The sequence below is a fragment of the Callorhinus ursinus genome, unplaced genomic scaffold (assembly GCF_003265705.2).
Source record: "Callorhinus ursinus isolate GAN/ISIS: 27379988/994484 unplaced genomic scaffold, GSC_fseal_2.0 scaffold12, whole genome shotgun sequence".
In the NCBI taxonomy this organism is placed as follows: Eukaryota; Metazoa; Chordata; class Mammalia; order Carnivora; family Otariidae; genus Callorhinus; species Callorhinus ursinus.
The window spans coordinates 83,750,845-83,776,185 of NW_027397074.1; the positions used below are offsets into that span (position 1 = coordinate 83,750,845).

The following is a 25,341-nucleotide window of genomic DNA, read 5'->3' on the forward strand; positions in this document are numbered from 1 at the left end:
AAAATCTTTAAAAAAAAAACAGTGGTTAATTTGGGGATGAGGTAGTTCTAGATCTCTCTCTTGCTTAGGGTGTAGATGGAGTAGGGTATGCATGAGAATAAAACATTACGGTTATCTAATGGATAGGGTAGAAGCTACAGTGGAGGTGATTTGGACTATGCTGAGTTCCATGTGCAAGTGGATGTGAAATCCTGGTGTAAACCAAACATAATGCTTATTAGACAATAATCTCTAACCTCACCTCTAGCCCCCAAGTATATGGCCCTGCTGGGTCACATGGCAACTAAAGTTTCCTAGATTTGCTTTAAATTCAAGGTAGTAGCCCAGTTGAATTGGTGGGGAAGGAAGTCAAGGAGGAAAGGCTGTTGAAGAGCTTTCTCTGCTTAAGAGAAATATATGCCCTAGAGCTGCTCAGGTACCCTTGGTATCTGAATTTTTTTATATATTGAATATGGATTAGAAGAATGAAATCAGACGACATTTGATGGCAAAAATGTTTATAAGCAAATAGCCTTCTTACATTTTGGTATAAAGCTGTGAACTTCATAACTTTGTAAAGCAAGATATAAAGCAAACACAAGAGGAAAATAAAGTACTTTTACTAAAAAAAAAATTATGGTTATCTTTGAACTTGCAACTTAAAAATAACCTCACCATTTCAGGAGATCTAATTGTATACAAAAAGGAACTCTACATTTATGAGATTATTACAAAGATTTAAAAATTGTGTCTCCCAGTTGTTAACCTGTATAGATGTATAAATTCTTATAAGGTTACACACATTCGATTTTGGCAAGAAGATTACACAATGATTGGAATATTTCCAAACATCTGTTTTCAAATTGCTCTTACATTAGCACAAATTTGGTATAAAGTGGTTACTTTCTCACTCAACATAAATGAATCGACAGTGGCAAGTATTGGCAAGGATGATGAGCATCCTGATACATGACTGCCTGCCATATACTGCAGTCAATCAAAACATTAATTATTAACAAAGTTTAAATTATTTCTCACTTTTCGATTAAATAAATTTTAGCTTAAATGTTTCTTTCCCCACCTCAGAGATATTCCCATGTCTCTTCCCTAACTGCACACTCAACTGTGGGGATGAGTTGCATGACAGTCTACCATGGTAGTCAGTGGAATATTTGCTCAATAAATTCCCAAAGGAAAAAAGGATCCTGATGATTTAGAGCAGGAGTTGGCAGATTTCTTCTGTAAAGGGCCAGATAATAAATATTTTAGGCTTCAAGGGCCATATGGTCTCTGTCACAACTACTCAATTTCACCATTATAGTGTAAAGCACCATAGACCATGTTTTTTAAAAAAAAAGTGGCTGCGTTTCAATAAAACTTTATTTATGCACACTCACTTTGAATTTCATGTAATTTTCACATGACACAAAAATATTATTCTGCTCTGGATTTTTTCCAACCCCTTGAAATGCAAAAATCATTCTTGGCTCATGAGCCAACAAGATGAATAGTTGTTAGCACTTAGTTTGTAGGCTCCTGATTTAGAGTCATGTAATTCTAAGTGATAATGAACTTGTGGAGAATATCAGGCTGAAATTCCACAGGAATGCACATCATTCCTAGGAGGTTGTCAAATTCCAGTATGTTGTTAAAGGGTTTTTTCATTTATTGTTGCTTTAAGAAACATTACATACCAAGTTTAATGGCAAACATTTTTTCCCCTTTCTAATGTGATTTTAATTGATAGAAGTTCTAATAAAAGGAGTTGGGTTTACAAAAGATTCCACTGAGCTATTGGAGGCCAGGTCATCAGTAGATAAAATGTCAAAGAGAATCACAGGGCTTTTCTGCATGATCTTTGTTCTTACTTGATAAACAAATCTTAAAAAAAAAAAGAAAATTATTTTGGAAGCTCCAGGACAATGAAAAATCACCAAAGGAGTGTAAAAATACACTTTTTTGAGGCTCTCTGGCTGAATTCTGACTCCTTCCTGGGTTTTCCATGGATCCTGACCCATGAGGGAGTGCGTGTTCACTGACATTCCAGAAGGTTGGAGGGATAAGTAACTATTCCTAACAGCATAGCATTTTAAAGCAGGCTTCCAAGTTGGTTCCCCTCAATTCCCTGAACTATTTGCCAAGAGATGTGAAAGACAAATCTTTAAACTGATTGTTGAATTGCCTCTCTATCTGGATGCATTCTATCATCCAAAGTCAGTTTTCTGTTATCAGTTGTGTGTACAATTTCAAGATTGTTACTTATATTCACACTGCACAATGCAAAAGAAATACAAAAGGGTAAGTCCGTGGAATGACTTTATAATGGTTTGTGCCTCCCATCCATCCAGCCCCAAATGAGGGCATTTCTCAGCTACAGCAGCGCAAAAAGAGGATGAGGGGGCAGGGATTTCTTCTTAAGGTGAAGTCTGTGCTGCACCATATCTCATGTTGGGCTCATCTCCTAGATTTCTATGCTCCTCTTCCTTTATTTAGGGTGGGTACAGGGTAGAGTTAGGAGACCTGAAACAAGATAAGTATAGAATAAGCAGGCAAATGAATCCAAGAGAAAAACCAAATTGGGCTTGAATCTTCACTCTTCATTATAGATGGAAATAGACACTTGGTGAGCACCTGCTCTATGTTGGAAACTTCACATAAACTCTTTGAGTTGTTGAAATAAACAAGAAAAGAGGAAGAGACAAAAAATGTCTTATTTAGCTGATGCACAGCAGGGAAGAAAGCCAACTGCTTCAAAGCAATTAAGGAGACAAAGAGGTTTTTTAATATGGTTTTGTTTCATATATTATCCAAGAGATCGGGTTGACTTCATTGAACTTTTGATTCCTGATGACAGCAAACTGCATATGTGCTCAAGCATTTGGTGTGTATGTTTTTCAAGCAGTGTGGGATGCAACATACTGGTTGTGACTCTCTGGAAATCAGGATGTCAATTCCGTTTTCCAGGAGGCAATGATGTCACAGCTGCTTCTGAGTAATACGTCGTGAGACCACTTGATGGAAGACAGAGAACACATCTTTAACTGTGGTTCTACTTAGTGAATGAACCTCTGAGCATTTATTGGAATGTGGTCAATTATTAGACAATTTAAACAATTATCAGAAAAGACATGTTTCTGATTTAGCCTCTTCATCCTTTTCTGTTTTTCCCTGTGATTCAGGAGGAAGGACGCTGGCTTCTTATCCTACAAAGACCACCTGCCAGTAAGCCAGGTGGTAGTTGGAGATACTGACCGGCAAGGCTCAGAAGCCAAACTGAGCGTGGGCCCCCTGCGCTGCCAAGGAGACAGTAAGTTTGCCCAGAAGCTGTGGCTTGCACTTTCTTATCAGTTTGAAATAGCATTTCCCAGAAAGTCAGAGGATGGCAGGAAACAGACTTGCTCTCCTGTAACTCCCAAAGAGACATCATGCAATGAAAATAGAGCCAAATGGAGAGCTAGCTAGACCTTAAAACATACAGGAGGGTGACAGCCGTCAAATCCTCCAGGACAGGAGCCTAGGTTTGGGCATAAAACATGGATATCCATCTTCCTTGAATATTCATATGTAACAAGTTTGACTACCTAAGTTTATGGTGATATAAATAGCAATGCTAATAGCATACGAGTGGCAGTCAACAGCTGTGGTTCCACCGAGTGCTGGTGTTAATGCCATTAGCATGACTATTTAGATCACCATAAACTGAGTTATGGTGACATAAATAGTCACATTATGGCTTAATGTATCATTGTAAACTTGGATGATGGTCATATAAAGTTTGACATTATTGCTATCAAATTTCATCAGCATCAGAGCTTGATGGTCCCCTGTAAGCCAAGGATTGTTTCTGTAACTCCATCTTGCTTTCAGGATTCGAGGAATTTGGGGCTGCTAGCTTGGACTGTGGAAGGCCAGGGAGTTAGAGCGATGAACCCACCTAATTAAGGGCACCATTAGGATTTTATGTTATTTGATACCCTTGAGTGTGCTTTATGTGCAGTCGGAGGGGAATGATGTCAGGTTGCTATGGGGATTCTGCAATGAGCATCCTGGATGCCGTTTTCTCTCTTGTCTATGCACGTGATTTGGGCAACTCCCCTGGGAGTTCTGTGCTCTTTTGTGTGTGTGTGATTTTGTGCTAGGCATCAGGAGACCTAGATTGTGTTCCTTAAATAACTGACTTTCTGGGAGACCTCAGGCAAACCTCTCCACTTTCTCGGCTATGATAATGAGAATACCACCTGCGTCCCAACTCCTCCTGGGGAGGCCATAAAGCTTTTAGTGCCTGGATCTGGATTCCTCCTAGCAAAGCATTCTGTGTAATGGAATATTATTACCACTTCCATAAATCAACGGAGAATTAGACCTACTAGATGCAATAAATTATTGCATCGACTCCAAGAGGTGTCCTAAGGAATGTAATGGTGCATGCTTAAATGTTTACTACTTAGTAAATCGGGGCTGTTGGCAATTAAACAAGGCAATGTTCCTGATACAAAAGAGAGATGGAGTTTGTGTTGATTTTTCTTTTCTTAGAGAAAATGAAAATGCTGCCTTTAAAGTTGAGACTGGTCAAAGAGCTTTATCATACATTTATTGAACAAGAATACTTTATTCGTCGAGCCAGTCTTAGTAGGACTATGCAGCAAGAAATTTAATTTCAACTGCTTAAGAAAAAGATACTGGCATAAAATAATAATAAGTATGCATTTTTTAAAGTATTTTGAGAGATGGATGTATGATAGGATCGCTCTCAAAATAGGCAGGTTCTCATGTGTTGTCTGATGAAATTCAGTTTCATTATGTCATAATTATTCATTAATATATAAATGTAAAATATTTCTCACTCACTAATTCTAATTCTGGAATTAGCTATGAATTAAAGAAAGGGTGGCCCAAGAAGTTAGTAACTTGGGATAGTTATAAAAATCCCACTTCTGCAAATTTTGTTATCACGCTTAAAGAGAAGATTGCAGCCACATTGACTAGTATGTGTTGAAGTGTATTAACAGTTTATAGCTAATATTAGCTTGCTTCCCTTAATCAATAAATCAGTCTTCAAGAAGAACTTATTACATGTCTGCTATTTGTCTGGCACTTTACTAAATACTCTTGAGAAATAAGAAAAAGATGTAAACCTACATTTTGAGAAATGCACAGGAAAAAGTATTGGAAAACAAAATGTTTTATAAGACAAGATTAGATTCTGCAATATAAAATTAGTGCTACTGATGCTCAAGAAAGGAGTGTGATATGGTGTATTTCAGGCAGACTTTGTGTTTCAAAAGAGAAAATAGAAATATAGTGGTCAGTGTTTATTTGCATTTCTTTTCCAAGGCTGTTGTTCTTAGAGACATCTTTAGGACCCATTGATAAGACAAAGAGCTGTTTTATTCGTGGGCACCGTATGAGCTCAGTGTCCTTACAGTACTGAAGCTTCAGAGAGACTCTTAATCCGTATTTTGCCTGATACTGCATAAAGCAAAAGCACAGTCAATATTTAATTGCAATTATATGGGATGCTTTCGTGTCTGAGAGAGAGAGAAATCTTCCCTTTTTGCAGGCATCTGAGAACATCATACCTTGTACCTGAAATGCCAGGTAGCAGTTTTGATGCCTACCTTCCCTTTAAGAATATTCTAACCTAACCGGGCACAGTAATGAGAAAGGGTTCCACATCATATCATTTTACAGTTTTTAACATGTTTGATTTCCTCCAATACTTTTACAGGCCCCCATGAGGTGGAGAAGGTTAAATATTAGCCTTTCTGTTTACAAATGAACAAACTATTTCTTTTAAAATGTCATTTACACTACAAGTTTCTGTATGCCCTTGTAGCCTCTGGGAGGCTCCAGGAGGAAAGACCGAGCAGAGAATATAAACAGCTTTCTCTGTTCAAGGTCAAGGTTGTTTCCCTGAGTCGGGTGATGATTAAATTAAATCATTTAAAAAAAAATAGCCATTTGGGTCTTATCCCACCCACCCTCATCCAGTTACCAATATAGCATGAATGTTTCAGGGATTAAATTCCAATGGTTATAATTTAAAAAGGGGCATAATATACTTATCCTGTTGTTTATAGAGATTAACTTACTTTGTATCATTTACTGAAGGCTGTACAAAGCTACGGTTTAAAAAAGCAAATCCATTGTTGGAAAATGTCCTTCTCTATTTGAGGAGTCAAGTGATGACAGCTTGGAAAGCTGTGTCTGGAATTAGGTCCGCGTTCTATCCCCCAGTCTTAGAGAATGAAACAATTTTTGGAGGCTCTGACCAACCGTTTCGGTGGTTTCGGTTGATTTCATTGTGCCTGCTGAGTTTCATTTTTACTTTGACTCATCTGAACTCATAGACCCATATAATCCAAATGCTAAAGAAAAATCAGTGAGTTCCACCCGGGTCTGCTGCATTTCCCTTATAGTGCTGAAAATGCTTATGCTCTTATAGTTTAGTGTTCTGAGGTTTTGGTGGTGGTGGTGATGGTGGTTGGGTTTTTTTTTGTTTTTTTTTGTTTTTTTTGGATACGTTCAAATGGAAACCTCAAACCTAAATAAAAATGAAAGTATGACTAGGGATGGGTGGTTAGCTAAGATAAAAAGTGTGGTGAAGTTACAGATCCCCCTCTTAAACCAGGCATCTCCACCAAGGAAGAAACAAAAGAGCTGTTTAGAGGATCAGCCACTGGTAGGTAGAAACGGTTTTCAAATGTAAATGAATCATCATGCTTGCAGAGAGTTGCAAACCTTCTGTGGAGTCCGTACAAAAATAAAATATTTCAGATTTGGGAGGTAGGAATCTTATTCGTAGTATATATAGTGAATATAATTAATTCTAGAAATAAAGTATGTGCTAGGGGCGCCTGGGTGGCTCAGTCTTAAGCGTCTGCCTTCCGCTCAGGTCATGATCCCAGGGTCCTGGGATGGAGCCCGGCATCGGGCTCCCTGCTCTGCGGGAAGCCTGCTTCTCCCTCTCCCACTCCCCCTGCTTGTGTTCTTTCTGTCTCTCTCTGTCAAATAAATAAATAAAATCTTTAAAAAAAAAGTGTGTGCTAAATAATTGCTTTATTCTCAGCTTTATGAGCTAAAGATTTCCCATATCTTCTCTAGGGATTCAGGGACTTAAAAAAATTAATTAGCAGCACGTTTGCTACAAAAGCAAGTGTTTTCAACACATGTGGGTAGAAACCATTCACAAAAATGTGTTACTTTAGGACTCCTTCCCAGTCCATGCCAGAAACCCACTCTGGCTGTAAGATAGGCCAGCAGGGCGCCAGGGTCAAGCTGGATGTTTCACATGCAAATCCAGTTTCTCCGATGTGACTCCGAGAGGCCAAGAAGAAAAGGTGAGGAAGGAGGCAACACATCCAGCTCAAGAACACAGGAGGGCAGAGACAAAACCAGCCGAGCGTGAAGGAGATAAGATGGTGCTGGCGTTCCGTCCAAACCAGAGTGGACATAAGTTCTCTGTGGATGCAATCGTATGTGTCCGCGTACTACCAAGGCCGCGTTCTTTTCTGCAAGACTCTCACAAGCCTCGGCCATAACCAGCCATTCCCTCACCAAGAAAGACAAGGCAATGACTATATCCACACCTTGTTTCTCCACGGATAAGACATTTCCAATGGTAATACAAATGAGTATCACTCTCCACAGGATATGCCGGGCACGCACACACAGGCCACACCATCTCCCTTTGAGCATCAGCGTGAGACACCCTCCATGCACAGAGAAGGACCGGACAAGGAGAGAGGGGCAGCCGCTCACCTGAGCTCAGAAAGCCATCCCCAATTATGGAAAGGAAGCCATTACTTGGGCTCCAGAGAGACGTTTTCTTATCCCCTTTTATTTTGCTGCTTTCGGCTTGGAAGAGATGAGGAAGGCAAAGGGCCCGGCATGCAAATTATAAGCCACTTTATATTCATCTCTCTCTTGATTCTCCCAACATCCCGGATGAGGTAGGATCTTTGACTTGAGCGTACCAGTGAGGAAACAGAACCAGATTGACGGGGTGATTTGCCAATAAGTTTCAGACCTGGGGCCAGAAGCTCTGCGTGGTGCCAGAGCTGATCCCAGAACGGATTAAATTTGATCATTCTCAGAAGATGCTCCCTGCCCTTTTCCTTTCCCCATTTCTTCCCACAGAAATGTGGCTGTATATAATTGCTTCAAGTAGAGCTACAAGCGAGAACGAAGAATCACAGCGTTCTCATGGTAGACGACTCTCAGAGCTCAAACAGTGCAGACCCTTCACGTTACAGATGAGGGAACTTGGGTCTAGGGAGGTTAAGTGACCGGCCCAGGGTCTCCCAGTGGGTGTATGGCAGAGCACATTGAGACAGTTTGACGTGAGCTTTCATCTTTAGTAATTCCCTGTGGCCAAGACGAATGTTGGACCCAGAGAGAGAGCTTTGACCTGGAATTCTGCCCTCGGGTCCCTGCCTCCCAACAGCTGAGCAGGGGAATAATGTGGTGCTGGAACTCTTACTCTCACCCCACTGTGAGATCAGCCATCTGGAAAGCCTGATGGAAAACCCGCAACCATGGGGATGAAGGGTCGATGGCAGAAAGTTGGTGACTTTTGTGTTTTGTTTTGTTTTTACTTTGACCTTAGGTAGTTTTTTCGTTGACAGTAGAAGGCAGGAAAATAATGGAGAATGATGTGTAGACATGACGACCCTCTATTTTTTTCTTAACGTCCCAGCCTCCGCCGCTATTGCCATGGGCTGCTACCAGCTGAGAAGCAGGAGTATCTCTAAGAAGAAGCAGAAATAGTGAAATTTTCGGGATCAAAAAGTAGGCTGATTCCCATTAAAGGACTGGAGCTCTCTGGGCTCTGGGCGGATCTGAGAGCAGCTCCAAGTACAAAGGCAGTAGAGGGAGAAAGAAGGAAGGCTTAGCTTTGGTCTTCTGGACTCCAGAGTGACTTTAAACAATTAAAAAGAGGACAACTCCCCTAGAAGGATCAGCGCTTTAATGCTATTTGGCCATTCAACTTTAGCCACAGACTCAGTTCGGAAATGGGAAGTCAAGTGTTAGTTACAGTTTGGGGGGAAAAAAGGTATTTCTATTTTACAGTAGATGCGGTATTTGCGTGTGTGTGTGACTGACTTTTCTACCTGTCCTTTCAAATACTGCTCCCATTTGGAGGAATCACATCCCACAGAGGAGCTTCGTCTGGCTGACTCCTGCTATATTTTTGTCCCCATCCCTTCTCTAAACTTGGCACTTTGCTGAAGTAAAAGGACCTTAGGTACAGGAGGGACTTTGTTCTGTCAACTGAGTCCCCATGATTGTTCTTCTGATGAACTTTCCAGGTGATCTCTAAAAATACATTTGCAGAAGAGAGTCAGACTGGTTCTGGCTGTCTGAAATGATGTCTGCAATCCTGACACTGAGGGCTCAGAATTAGCGTGGATTTCATGGTCCCTAACAAGGCTGCCTTCACTTTGGACACGGGCCACAATCTGGGTGTTCCCGGCCACCCTGCTCCCCTGACCAACTCCCCTGACCATAAATTTGGGGCCTCCCACTATTTCCTTAGGATCAGTAATGCACTAGAATGACTCACAGAACTCAGGAAAGCACTGTATTTAAGATTAAAGTTTTATTATAAAGGTTACAAGTCAAGAGAAGCTGAATGGAAGGATGCACAGGGTGAAGCCTGGGAGGGGCTCAGATGAGAAGCTCCCTTGTCCTCTCCTCATGGACATCACCCGCCCCACACAGCAGTGTGTGTCACCAACCAGCTCGCCAAGCTTTGGGTGTCCAGAGTTTTTAGTGGAGTTTCATATGTAGGCATGATTGAATAAATCATCAGCCACATAAGTGAATTCAGTCTCCAGCGTCTCTTCCTTCTCTCCCCTGGAGTTGGGGCTGATAGCTCCTGGCTCAAAGCCCCAACCCTCGAATTCCTCAGTTGGCTTTTCTGGCAGGGCCAGCCCCCATCTTGAAACAAGGTAGGACCCACCACCAGTCACCTCATTAGCATAAGCCATTAGGGCCTACCATGAATAACAAAGACCTTCCTATCACTCAAGAAATCTTAAGAATCTAGACGTTCCATTCCAGGAACTTGGGATGAAGACCAGACAGACCATGATTAGACCACAGTCTGTTTTCTCTTTTTGTTTGCATTATTGGTGCTCTCACCCCCAGCAGGGGATGGGAACTTAGGCAGATATCTACATCCCAGTGCCAAGGGAGATGCCTGCCACATTGAGACACTCAAATATGTGTTCCTTAGATGAATACGAATGGTTAAATAACCTCAAAAGATTTAAATAAGCGTTTCAGGCTCACAGTGGAGGCAGTCCCACCGAGACACTTGATGATGAATTGCAGAAAACTTTCACAGACAATAATTGCTAATAGGGGTCCAGGAGAAGACCTGTCACTAGATTTATAGGCACAACTATTTTTAACCTTGATAAGATTTTTGCCCATTTATTCATCTTCACTAAATGAAAACTTTTATTCCTTTGTACCTTGAAAATCCCTTGAATCTGATGATTATCTTCAAATTAAGGATTAAAAAAGAACTCTTTTGCCAAGTTTTTCTATTTTCTCTGGCATTTCTAAATTAAGATGCATGTGAAGTATTAAATTTATAGAACTCATTGTTTAATTTAAATTAGATTAACCTCTCTGCCCCCTCAGAGACCCAAGCAGACTGTTCCACACTTTTGTTTATCCATGTCTCAAGGTTATTACACAAAATTACAATTAGTCAGTACTTCGAGCCTATTGTTAGGGTGCTAAACTGTGAGTTATAAACTGCCTCACTCTGGCGTAATTAAAACCATGTTCCAGTTCATCTGCTTTATGATACCTGCTTGGCTTTTCATGATCCCTACTACATGCAGGCCTTGGAAACTCAGAAACTTCCCTGAAGAAAACCTTTAACAATCTCCTCTTCCTGAAGTTTGCTGACACTTCCGAAGTAACAATCTTACCATGGTCATCGGGATAAAAAATAAATTGTACTAAACTATTGCAAGCATTATGTATTACTGTCTTTAAAATAAATCTTAGTTCAAAACTCACCAGATACATGCCTAGAAAGCAGTGCATTTGAATTTGTGTTCACTAATTGGCATGGTAAACTGCTCCATGACCTACGTGTAGAGCCTCAGTTGAAAAGTAAAGGGGACCCCATATCCCATCCATCCATTTTCTCTTTGAGCCAGCCCAAGAGTCAGTGATCTTAAAGTAAATGAATCCTTCAGGCTGCCTAGAAGGGAGAAAGCTTTAGACAATGAAGTAGTTTGACAATCTTTTCCATAATCCCTATGTCCGGTGCTTTAAGTATTCCTTAATTCTATTCTAGTAGATTATCCTAATCAATTTTGTTTCACAGCATTTAGGCCTTTAGAATGTAATTCTATTACACTGAATAGGATGCAAATTGGGCTTGAACTTAAAATATGGCCTGTTATTTAACAGAACTGTTTTGCTGGTTTTTAACCGGGTTGTGACGAGACATATATACATCAAATATTCTGCTCTGGTGTCCTTTCCATTATCATACCTGAGATAAGAATGTGACTGACTCAAGAAGTCAGGATTGCCACGGGATGACCCAATTTTCATTGGATACTTGGCTTACTCTCATGGTTTTACCAAAGATACTAAGTTAACCTCGGTTTTCTGCATATGAAAAAATAAAACCAAAAACAACAAAGAAAGCAAAAAGCTAGCACTTTTTGTCAAATAACCTAACACCTTGGAATTGAATTTGTAAAAAGACAACTGGACCTGAGAATTAGAGCTGAGAAGAAACTCTGAGGCATTTTATTTCTTATGTATATTTACTTATTTACTTATTTCAAGGTGATAAAGTCTTCATCTTAATCCTCCAAATTTACATATGGAAAAATGCACCTGGGATTGTTTAAGTATAATGAGAATCTGATGCACCAAAATTAAGTCTGGTTGTTTCTTTGCCTGCAAAACTGACCATTTTTCTGGCTCAATGCCGATGACCCCCAAAAGAAGTTACTCTTTAACAGCTATAGGAAGTAGGATGATGGCTCAAAGTAGCATCTGTAATACAGGAAACTTTTCAGCTTCTCTTTGGGATTAAGGAGAGAAAACGAGCCGTTGATTCCATCCTGGACCTTAGGTGGCCATGTCATACCTGAAACTGGTCATTTATTGGTGAGCAGTGTCCAGACTTTATCTGATGACGTTACAAAGAAGCGAATTATGTTTAACATGGTAAGAGAAAACAACAAAAGTAATTCAGTCTGGAACATTGATTCTGTGCAGCTACCGCCAGCAAACTCAAAGCCTAAGGTGGGTGATGGTCCAGTGAGGCCAAAAAAAAAAAAAAAAAGACCCAAGGTAGCAATTGAGACATAGGTTTATTGGGGGAAGCTTACGTACAGGGAGTCCAGGAGCAGCCGACTGGACAAAGCATCAGCTGTTGGGATCTGTGTGCAGCAAGCTTTTACACTGTAGCAACTCACCCTAGCAACTGTCAGTGGCCCTTCCCTCCTTGCTCAGCCAGCGTTTCCAAGGGGATCAAGGCCTGCCCCCTGGACACTCATCATTACAAGGGAGACACCCCAGGTTGGCCGCCACCTCCAGGGCCCCGATCTTGAACACAGAACAACCCATTCTTCTGCACATTCTGCTTGGTGGGAATTTAGAGAGAGAATAAGATCTCTACATTCTCAAGGTAGTGGTTACCAGGGGCATTCAGCATGTGCTTGAACAAACTAGCTATCCAGCAGGTACCATACAGATTCTTAGCACTTTCTATTTTTGAGAAAACTCCTAAACTATTTTTCTAACTCTTCTTAGCCTACCTAACTCCAGTAGCCAGGCCTCCTTCCAAACTGTTGACATCCCTCTGCAAGGACCACCTATTAGAGAAAAGAAAAAACTGGATGAAATTTATATTTAGGATAAAGGAATATAGTGTTTACCATTTCTGTTTCATACAGCTATTCCCTCCCTTTTACACACACACACACACACACACACAGAAATGCTTACCCTGAGAATTTCACATTTGTACTTATTGCTGCTATAGTCACCTCAATCCTGAACCTTCTTTAACCCCATGGTAACCCCAACTGGGGGCTCAAAACTACTGAGATCAGTGTAGTTGGAGGAACTCTTGTTAGAGATGGGGAGGAAGACAAAATGAGATTAGAAGTCAGATAGTGTCTCTGCCATGTGCCCTTGGAGACTCTGGAGACAGGGGTGCACTGTAGTCAGCTCCAAGAATGCTGTGTGTCCCAGCTGGTCTGGATCCATCCCAGGCTTACATGCATGATTTAGGGCTTTGTCTTAAGGGGGGAAAATTACCTTTCTCATTTAAAAGTTAAAACATTGAATTAATGATGAACCAACCCTTAATTCAGAACAGTTCTATGTATGTATGGTAAGAGGGTTCAATAATAAATTTGAGTCTGTGGCCTTTTGTGCTAGTGTTTTAAGAATCAGTTCATGTTATTTTACCCAAAAAGCCATGAAGAAGATGAGCTAGTCTCTCTGAAAGCAGCTCTCCACTGGGGAGAAATAGGGCACTAAGTAGGCAGGACTTTGCTTTCCTTTGTTGGTCTGTTGCTTAGCATTCTAGAGCAGTGCTACCCAATGGTTTACTGTGATGATGGGAATGTTCTTTAACTTGTGTGGTTCATACATACCTAGCTATCCAGCCTCTAGACACAGGTGGCTACTGAGCATTTGAAATGTGACTAGTGTGACCAAGGATCTGCATTTTTAACTCTACTTAATTTTAGTTAGCTAAAATTTAAAGAGCCCCATGTGGCTAGTGGTTGCCATATTGACCGCATAGTTTTAGCACAACAGTGAGAGGCCACTTTTGGAACCCAAGAACCTGTCCCCACCTGGAATTCAGTCTTCCTGTGGCTATAAGTTGGCCTGCTCTGATCCTTCCTGGAGTAATAAGAGATTAAAAATGAAGAAAGAGAAAAGGTGGGTTCTGCCTTGGCTAAACCTAGTGTCAGAAGGGACCAAAAAGTACCTGGGATACATATCACTGCCTGGAAGATACATAGAACATTTTCTCGGCTGCTCCATAAAATTCTCTGTGTATCAGCCAGGAAGATGGTGCAGAATATAATATTATACATGTAGAATAAGAAGTATTTTTTTCATGGTGAGAGTTTTCATTTCATTTATGGATTCTACTCTCGGAATAATTTATCTGCAGAGGAGAATTATGCTTAGAGGCTTACTTCATTGGTTTCAATCTTTTCAAACTTTATTTTAACTTTATATTTTGAAATGCAGTACTTTCTCCATTTTGCCTACTGACAAAAAAACTAAAATAATAGTATTTCAAAAAGAGATATGGTTGCATTATGTCAACAATAACATACTTTACAAAATAAGGTGGAAGCCTATAAGTAATTCTCAGGTGGACCTGCCTGCAGAGGTCTTCGTACATCTTCACTAGACCTGTACTTAACCAGTAGGACCTGTGGAGTAGACCTTTCCCATCCCACACCCCTTCTACCTCGGGATCTCATGAGTGACATGTTCACGTCCCAACCCTTTTTGCCGCCATTCATAACCCTGTCTCCCTCCTAGTGCACCCGTTAGATGTCATCATTTACAATCTCAGGATAAACACTGACTGTTCAAAGGAGGTAGTAGGAGAGAGTTGTATAGAGCTGTAGCTGCTAAGCACCAGTTTGAGCCACTTGAGGCAAGGTTGGGATGGGGAAGGTCTAAGTGCCATAGGCCACATGTTTGTGTCTCCCCGATATCCAAGTGTTGAAATCCCAACCCCCGAAGTGATAGTATTAGGAGGTGGGGATTTTGGGAGGTGATCAGGTCATGGGGTTGGAATGGGATTAGTGCCTTTATAAAAGAGGCCCAAGAGGGCTCCCTAGTCCCTTCTGCTGTTAGGACACAGTGAAACATGCCAGTGAGGGAGCTTGTTAGAGACTCAGGTTTTTATTGGCGGTTAGTTCTGTGGGCAGCCCCACACAAGTCCCCTTGAACCACAGATTAGGCACAGTGAGGCAGTCTCATTCGGTATTCAGCTAGCCGAGCTGGAATTTCAAGGAGAAACAGTCAGATCTGCTCTGTTACCTCTTTTCTGTATGGGAGTCCTCCCCCTCTTTTCTCCATCCATGGACACAAAGCTTCTCTGGCAGAGAAGCTTTGAACAGAGCTGCCCCTCACCTTTCTCCTCTGCTTCCCACCCCCTTCTCCAGGTGCAGAACCCCATCTCTTCCCTCTCCCTTCAAGAAGAGTCTTATCCCACATCCGGGTCTGTGATTTCACGCCTTGCTTTACACTTCACTTCACACCCTGACTTCTCCCTGCCTCAGACAGCCCTTTCCCCAAATCTTAAAACCAAAGAGAAAGAGCAGAGCAGAGATTGTACTGTTTTCACCTGAGTAGGTCATCTGTATCTCATGACGAGGAGTTTCTGCTGCATCAGGTTCCTGAGCAGGACCAGCTAAGAAATTGGCAGAGCCTGATGCAAAACGAAAATGCAGGACCCCTTGTTAAGAAACTATCAAGAATTTCAGAACAATGGCAGCAGAACATTAAACCAAGTGTGGGGCCCTTCTAAACCTGCATAGGTCACATACCCATGTTCCTGAGGCCTGAGCAGAGAGCATGGTCAACTGCAGACCCTGGGTGTCCTTGGGGTGTAGCAGGCCTGCAAGAATGGACCTGCAGGCTTTCTCTGGTCAGTTTGAACCTCAAGGAAAATTTGTGTTCCGTGAAACCATGATGAAAATCAAACCATGTATGGGAAACCATTCAACACAGGGACTTACACATATTGGTAGGCCATACTGAGTTATTGAGTGTTTCCCAAATTTGTCTGATCACAAAAATTCCCTAAGGTGCTTGTCAGAATGCAAATCCCGAGCTTCTTCCCCAAGAGACTTCAGTTCAGAATTCTAGAATGGAGCCCCAGACTCTGTCTTTAAGAAGCTTCCTAAAAGGTTTTTGTGACAGGGAAATTACAGAAACTCTGACTAAGAGTTTGGGGGCAGACAGACCCAGGCTCAAACTTTCCATTTATCAGCAGTGTGACATTGGGAAAGTTGTTTAATTTCACTAAGCTTCAATTTCCTCATCTGTAAAATAGAGATAATTATGCTTAGTACAAAAGGTACAAAAGGTTGCCATGGGGATAAAATAAGACAAGTGTATGTAAAGAGCTTCACACAGTGACTGGTGCAGTAAGTTCTCAATAATAGTAGTAATACATATTATACAAAAGGAATAAAGCTTCTTTAAACCCCTCAGTTTTGTAAAACTAATATGAATTAAACATAAATGCAAATTGCTAAATGCAACCATTATTATTTCTGACAAAGTCACTCAGAAATAATGAATCACAATCTAAGGTGAACAAAAGAATCAATCATCAACGGCAGATGTATTTTGAGCACCAGCTGTATACAAGGCATTGTGACAGGCTGCAGACCAATGGTTTTGGCAACCAAAGAATTTATAACCTAGGTCAGAATAAGATAGAGGGATGAAAAGATGCATCTCTTTTACAAGGAAGCACAAAGAGGTAAAAGCAGAAGTTTCGGGCACCACCGAGGGATCCTGAAGGAAAGGAAGATGGAATGAGTAGAAGTCATTGCATGTGGTGTTGGTGCAGTGGGCAGAGGGCTTGAATTGGAATATATATTGCAATTAGTAGACCAAACTGATAGAAGCAAAGAGTTCCTATAGAAAAATAGGCACGCAACACATAGTAAGCCTTTGGATAAATACTCAAATGAGAAAATGAAACCTGATCTGGAACCAGAAAAACCTGTAAATGCTGAATCAAGAGCTGAATACATTCTGTAGGCAGTTTGTGAGCCGGAAAGAGTGGGGAGGGAGTCATCTGCCAAAGGTTTAATTTAATTAAAATATTAAACTCTTCACTTATGTTTAGTTTCAAAGATCTGGGTTAATGCAGTTTATCTTTCTCAAATGTGTATTTTTAAAAATTAAAGGAGTGTTGCTAATAAAGGAAATGAGATAATGAAGTTGAAGGGGTGATGGTAGGTCCACGTCCAACAATGATATGACATAAACACATATTTAAAACTTATTGTCAGGGGCACCTGGGTGGCTCAGTTGGTTAAGCATCTGCCTTTGGCTCAGGTCATGATCTCAGGGTCCTGGGATCGAGCCCGGCATCGGGTTCCCTGCTTTGCAGGGAGTCTGCTTCTCCCTCTCCCTCTGCCTACAGCTCCCCCTGCTTGTGCTCTCTCTCTCTCTACCAAATAAATAAATAAAACCTTTAAAAAGTAATAAAATAAAACTTATTGTCAGATTCTCATAACAGCCATCTTTCAAGACTTTTTAAAGCTACTAATTTTAGACAAGCCTTTCTTAATTATGTGAAAACTTTCAGACAAGGATAGTATTTTAATATTTTTCTTAAGTCTGTAAATAACTGGTGACTGCTGACTGTTGTTTTGCTTCATTTATATATGGGGACAGCTGTGGGTCCAATTATGTCCCCCAAAAGGATACGTTGGAGTCCTAAGCCCCCAGTGCCTGTGATTGCTGACCTTCTTCGGAAATAGGTCTTTGCAGATGATCAGGTCGAGGTGAAGTCACACCGGAACGGGGTGGGCTCTCATCCTGTAGGACTGGTGTCCTGATAAGAGGAAAAGACAGAGTCACAGACACGCACAGGGAAGAGATGGGCGTTGCCATGACACAGGAATGTGGAGGGTCGCCCCCGGGCCCTGCAAGCCAGAGCAGACACAGAGCAGACTCTCAGCACCTTCGGAAGGAACCAACCCTTCCAACACCTGGACCTAGAACTCCTAGTCCCCACAATGTATGAGGATAAACTTCCATTGTGTTAAGTTTGTGGTGCTTTGCCACAGCAGCCCTGAAAACCTCACACAGCCACCGGGTCCCTGATCAGGTGCAGGCCAGGTGGAGTAGGCTCTGTTCATGCAATGAAGGGTAACTAAGAAGTGTTGAAAGGAAGAAGATGAAGATGATCTAATTTAGTGTGAAGTCGATACCCTGCAGAGCAGTTCGTTTGAGAGAAGAGAGTCCTGTTCACAGGGAAACAAAGCTCAGTTCCCGGCGCTCTTCTGGGCCGTGGGCACGGCTCATCCTGTGCCCTCCTGAGGAGGCCTGTGTGGCAAAACCCAGGAATGAACAATTGTCACGTACTAATAATCGTATAATAATGATTATAAATAACATGTATTGAGGTACCTACCATGTGTCACGTGTAGTTTAAACACCTCACAGATCACCTCATTTAATCCGCACAGGTATCCTATAAGGAAGGTAATAGTCTCCTCCTAGTTTACAGATGGGAAAACCGAGGCAGAGGGAGCTTCAGTCATGTGCTTCAGGTCACATGGTGAACAGAAGAGCTGGAATCTAATCCAGGCAGATGGGCTCCAAAGTCCTGCCTTGGCCTTTGGGGTTTAGCAAGGCTTTCCCAGACCCATGCCAAGAAAACCTCGTCCTTCTGCATAGCAAGAGAAAGATCCCCTGGCTCTGGATTCCAGAGTTCTGCGGAGGGCCAGGACTTACACACATGTGCCTAAGGGAACAGCTACGTTCATTTCCTAGAGCTGCCTTTAGAAATCGCCACCAACTTGGTGGTTTAAAATAGCAGAATGTTATTCTCATAGTTCTGGAGGCCAGAAGGCCAAAATCAAGGACTTGTCAGGGCCAGGATCCCTCAGAAGGCTCTCGAGAAGGATCCTTTTTTGCCTTTTCCAGATTCTGGTGACTCCTGGCACTTCTTGGTTTGGGGCTACATAACTCCAATCTCTCCCTCTGGCTTCGCATGGCCTTCTACCTTCTCTATGGGTCTTTGTGTGCTTTTCTGTCTCTCATAAGGACACCCTCACTGAATTGGGGCCCCAGATCCCCGCATGATCTCATCTTGATCCTTATCTTAATTGTATCTGCAAAGACCCTATTTCCAAATGTCATACTCTGAGGTTCTGGGTGGGCATGAATTTTGGAGCAACATGATTCAACCTGCTACAATGGTCGAGAAACATCTAGCTAGTTCAGCAGAGAAGCAGATCTACCACAGAGCCTCTCAGCCCCTTGAGCCCCAGAACTTTGTCTCAGGGACCTTCGCCTTTCAGCCAAGGACTCAGCACAGATCTTAGCATGTAGCAAGGCTCTCATGTAGAGTCCACGGCAGCGACTCACCCCATGGAGGTGCAGAGCAACCCACCCAGAAGATCCCGTCACATGGTTGTCATTGCTGACACCAGATTCATTATTGTTAAAATTCATTTTTTTGTATCTTTGAAGTATAAGAGAACTTGGTGGTTAATGTCACTATTGCGGTAATTAGAGTCACCTGTTCAAGAATGGCTGACATAAAAGAATCAGGACTCCTCTTATTCTAAGCTAAATTAAAACTTATATATATAATATACATATATGCGCTTGGGTTGTAGAAAAGCTGCATATTAATGTGAGGATTTCTTCTCCTTTGATAAGGGATCTATCTAAGGAGCCATCTCGGTATCTAATACCATCTAGGTATCTAACACTTGTGAGAAAGATCTTTAAAATAAAGTGTTTTTCTTGGAGCATGTAGAAATGTTACAAAATATTTCTGTAGGATTCTCTGATCTGGTTTTTTTCAAATTGGTATTTCTTTTAAAGATTTATTTTATTTTAGAGAGAGCGTGTGTGTGCAAGCTGGCGGGGAGGGGCGGAGAAGGAGTGAATCCTCAAGCAGACGCCCTACTGAGCACAGAGCCTGATGCGGGGCCAGTCCCATGACCCTGAGGCCATGACCTGAGCTGAAACCAAGAGTTGGGTGCTTAACCAACTGAGCCACCCAGGCACCCCTCAAGTTGGTATTTTTTTTAATAGTTCAGCTATTAAATAGAGTTCATGCATCAACTTTTGTTCAGAAATAAGCTTAATTATTCATCAGTTCACACCCTTATATTCATGGCTTTCCAATGGATGGCATTTTCTATGTACATTTTTTATTAAACAAGTTATTTTATGCTTAGAAGTCATTCCTTAAAAAATGATTTTGCTACTAACAAAGACCATTACATTCACAAATTCTTTCTCCATGGCTTGATGCTATCTTTCTGCACTGTAATTAGCTGCATGTATAGTTAATTATTATGAGAAAAGTAGAGCATCTCCAAATTTCTACAAGATACTTGTTCTCTCCTTCAGTTCCCACATCCACCCCCCCCAATCCCACATGTCTTTTCATGGTGGGAAGATAATAAGCACACTTTTTTAAAATGACAGCAAAATGTTCATCAAGAATTTCATAAGGGCTTTGAGAGACTGAACATGTATTTAGAACAAGCGTTCAGTGAATCTTTACTTTGTTTTTTGAATGAAGAATTCCCTTACCTGTGTTCCCCATTGCTAGAAAAATGCACATTTTCAGATGCATGCAAAATTTTGCATATAGTTTCAAAGAGAGTGGAAACACTTTGAAGGTCATATGTCAACCGCAGGCTAAGAATGGAGACCAACATTTATTATCCATTTATTATGATAATCAATCATTTCTCTTAATACAAAATACTTGAGTTAGCCAGTAAGATTTATTTAAATGACACACTTACTTTTGCCCTAAATCTTGATGTTTTTGGAGGAAAAAATGATTTTAAAAATACTTTATTAGTTAGGATCTTCAGATTCTCATACTGAATTCACTACCTCGGTTTCTTTTAAATGGCTTTAGTTTCTTCACTGGAATGTAAGGGTTTTTCAGTCCAGGACACAGTCTTGCTCGTCCCTGTACCTGCTACAGAGCCTGGCATAACGTTTACACATAAAGGGAGCTCAAAGAGTGTTACTGTTGCTGTTGTTATTTAATTTTTTTTAAAATAGGAGTGCTTATTATGTATGCATATAAAAATTTAAGTATATGCTACCCAAAAAGTCGTCCGTGTTTAAAAAGCTATATGGCACTTGGAGACAAAGATGAAAGGCATATTTGAATTACCCCCAGAGGAGACGTCAGGGGGCTTGCCTTTGCTCATACAAGAAATGCCAGGAAGGCAGGTGGAAAATCTTGCGTTGACAGAGCACATTCTACTTTATGGATGAAGTGAGCCAAGAAGTCACAAAGCTCAGTGGCTCCAAGATGAGTTCTCAAGGACTTTTAGCTTCCATGTCTTTCCCAAGAAAGCAACAGGGACTAGCTTGGAGGTATGCAGTAGACAATGCACAGATCCTTCTAATAATTTCTCATTCCAGTCACCCTGAAGGGATGAGATCAGAATCCCTAAGGACTAGACTTGATAAGTAGGGTAAATTTGCATCCAGCATACTTCTCCAATCACTAATACTTCCTATCGGCTTACTAATGCCTGAAATCTCTATAGCATATAAAAAGTGTTTAATTCTAATATAAAGAAAAAAATCTTGCTAATATACTAGCTGAAATTTATTCACCCTAAATTTACTCCCAAAGAGTGCAAGAGTGATCATACTCCTCTCCAGTTCCATTAATGAGGAAAGGTAAGGAGGAGACAGAATCGGGGGAGGAGTTACCATTAAAAATTGGCAAGGCCACCATAAGTTGAGTTTGGTGAAAAAGACATTCCGTCTTTCCCTAGGATTGTCTGTATTGTCAATCCCATTAGATGAGTGTATATGGAAATCTTGTATTCAAAAAAAATGTTTTATATGGCTGACCACTGTCCTTCACAAAACTTTATAATTTATTAAATTTGTACATGATGATTTCTCCCCTTGCTTGATTAGTTTCCTTATAAAGAGAGTTCATTCATAGGAGTTTCACTAAGATAATAGATAATTAGCTTCTTGACAGCAAAAACTACTTCTAATTTATCTCTGGGTCCCCAATGCCTAGAACAGTGCCTAGCCTAAATGCTGTGCTCAATCAAGATTATTATATGCACATTTTTATAATAAAGATAACAAAAATATCTATTACAAATCTAAGTGATTTATTAGTTGATTCCATAAAGAAAGGATTTATGGTAACTTATTTCATCAGTATGGTAATAGTATTTCATCAAATATTAAAATTATTGCAAAAGTAAATTAGCAATAGAGCAAATGAAATGATGGTATATAACTTATAAACAAATCTGTCTTACTTTGAACAAGGAGACAAAATGTTTCTGCATGTAGTTTATATACTACTGGGTCGGTGCTCACTTCGGCAGCACATATACTAAAATATACTACTGGGTCGGTGTAAGCACTGCTCTTTCAAACCATGGTGAAGTAAGTATTCCAATATTCCAAATTCTTCATTATGCCAACCCTAGAACATAATTTCTGCTATGTAATTATGTCTTGTATTTTAATAAGGTATTTCTCAATTGACTGCTTTACATAAATTGTGTAGTTGTTAATGAGAATTATTACCACATAAATTTTTCTTAGTTTATGATAGAATTAAAATAACCTTTTAAGTCTTAAAAACATTAACAAGAAAAGCTCCATGATGTGAACTCAGCTAATAATACCTCATGTTCAGTCTGGCAGGTATTGTGCGAAGTTTCCAATGAATAACAGTACCTTTTATGAAATATGAGAAACTTTGTTCATTTGTCCTTTAGATGCAGGTCCCTTAGTTTCCTACATCAGTTGTGGGCTTTTTTTTTATATTATTCTTTCATGTGGAACCTCTTCCAGCAAGCTCTCATAAGACAACAAATGACCCAGCCGAATATCCATTTAAAACGTTATAAACAAAGAGGGCTCCTTTCTTGGCTCCTGTTCTTTAAAATTTAATTAAAATGCTTCATCTTTCATCACAGAAATGTTTTCTGTTCTAACCTCTTAGCCTTGTTATTAGTTATAGTTTGGTTAGATTTTTAAATAGAACTCGAATTTTTTCAGTTTTTCAGACAGGAAGAAACAGTGCGGCATGGAGTACTTGTCAACCTGTTCCAGGAAAGAATTTTTAATTGAACGTCTATCTCCTTGTCGTTAGCTAAGATAGTTTAGGAAGCAAGTCTATGAGAGTCACGAAGTAAATTGAGGTGTCCTATTCTACTTTCCTGAGGAAAGTGTTTCCAACCAGACTGAGTTCAGTTCTTTCTTGGACACATTCCCAATTACAGATTTTCTTGGTAACTTGCCATCCTTCCAATGCTTTCCATTTCTAAATAAATGTTTTCCATTTATTTATGGGAGAACCTAACCTCCAAAAGCAGACCTGAAACTTTGCGTATAGTTCTCCCTGAAGGACTCCTGGAGATGCCAAGGTGGAGAGCAGGGCCGCGTCACCTCAAATGCAAACAAATGCACCGTCATGTCTTCCCGAGGCCCTGTTGTTCATCCCGCCCACTTCCCCTGCATCTGCTCAAGGAACGGACAGATGCTGAAGGGCATTGAAATAGCTAAATGGCATCAAGAGGAATGTGCAGATGTCATAAACTAGAAAATTGGGGCTAAAGGTGAAACAGCATCTTACAAATGTCTTCCCTCAAAAAGCTCTATCTTATTTTAGAAATATATGATCCATGGAGGACTGATCTGAGCAAGCCAATAAGCTTCTGAGGGTTCTGCTTCAGTGGTCCAGCATGTTTTAGGATTCTTGCTTAGTTACTTAAGAGACCTTTGTTTTGATTCAGTTGTTCCCTAAAATGGTTTACAACATAAGTCACTGTGATTTGGTATAATTCTGTAAAGGTGTTTCTCCTGGGCTCCATGTTCCCCTAGGAAACCCTTGCTTTCGATAGTCTGACTCGGTGTCTATGACTTTTAAAAATCCTACACACGTTTGTGATCTTGGGAAAAGACGAACACAATTCGGAACACAGAAAGATGTACATATTACTAACAAATCTCCACAGATCCATTTTACCTAAATCACCCATTCTGAACACAAAACCTCATGAAAGCACAAGCCCAGGCACAGAGAATAGTGTTATCAACATCTGAAAGTCATGATACTGACAGAGCCAAACAACAAACAGGAAACAAAAAATTCTGCTTTATGCCAATTAGCTTAAGAGGAACTTGTATGTTCCAGAGGAAGGGGGGGGAGGCCTGAATTACACTTATAGATTTGATACCAGGTGGCTAATGCTGAAGATTTCTATTTTTTGTCTTTGGTTTATTTGTTTTAACATGTGCTCAGAGGAAAAAAAAGAATTGATGGGAGAAATCTTTAATTCACATTCTGTTATTTCATGTAAGTGGGCAATTCAAATAATTTCTCTCAATTTTTGAGTAGATGTTCACAATAATTTGTACATTCAAGTCAGGGCTAAGCTTCGCTGAGCACCAGATCCTTTTCTCATAGGAATATATAGAACATTCCAGCAAAAATTTCTTAAGCTATTACGTCTCTGGCTCACACGTTTATGAAGACTCATCTGCACCTCTGATTTGCCTTATATAAACAGAAGGAAAGGTCATTTCTGAGAGCAGTTTTTACAGAAACACTTATTTGGAAAAGATGGAGAGCTAAATGATTCAGGGGCTCTTGCAGCATTGATGGTAGCAAAGACATGCAGTACATGTGCTGTATACATTTCATTATTTAATCTCTTTCCTTTATGAGTTTATTGATGGAAAATGGCACCTTGTCTTCTATTAAGTTAACACATATTTCAAAAGACATCTAAGTGCTTTCAACAAAACAAAGTAAATTCAGAAAATATAGGGCTTTTTCATTGGACTTGGGGGATTACTTCAATTGCCTCAATAGTCTACCAGAGGTGAAATATCATATTCTTTAAAGTTCAGACAAATAAATTGTGCTGCTTATGGAGAAAGTATGATATTCTCCATTGTAAGCAGTCTTGTACATTGACAACGTAGAAATAATGTCTCATTATAAACTAGACCTCGTCTAAAGCCCTGAAACTATAGATTTGTGTGTACTTACGGCTGAAAATAGTATCGAAATGTGAAAATGAAACCTCCCACCAAATCTCTGGGAATGTAGATCTGTGATTGGCTTTAGTAACACAGAAAGTTCATCTATCCCCCAATATAAACTAAGCACTGTAAGAACTGACTGTGAAACTTGACTGAGTTTGTGCTCTAGGGCTGATTACATCAGTGGTAGGAACGTGGTAATAGTGATTGTACTGCTTCGGATACTCTGTTTGAGGGTAAGATTCTGGCTTCCTTTGTATCATCACTCAAAACTCCCAACACTGTTTGTAAGAGTGATCTCCAGCCCTGGGTTTACTTGCCTTCTACACTCATCCATTAAATCCACAATACCATAAAATGTCTGGATCTTGTGCCAGGGTTTTGAATTCCTGTACAGCAGCTGAAACAAAAACATACCTCTGGTAGGAAGAATAATGCCACCCCCACCCAAAGAGGTCCACATCCTCATCTTCAGAACCTGTGAATAGGTTACCTTCTGTGGTAAAAGGGAGTTTACGGATATGATTGTTAGAAATCTTCAAATGGGGAGATTATCCTGGA

The 25,341-nt window shown here is 40.5% G+C and overlaps 1 protein-coding gene across 1 annotated transcript in view; it reads left to right on the forward strand.

The window, feature by feature from the left end:
- The window catches only part of CNTNAP2 (contactin associated protein 2), a 2,027,980-nt gene that overhangs the window by 1,690,148 nt on the left and 312,491 nt on the right, over positions 1 to 25,341 (forward strand). Inside the window, exon 15 of the mRNA XM_073899330.1 lies at positions 3,159 to 3,286. Coding sequence (XP_073755431.1) covers positions 3,159 to 3,286 — 128 coding nt within the window. The remainder of the gene's footprint in view (positions 1 to 3,158; positions 3,287 to 25,341) is intronic.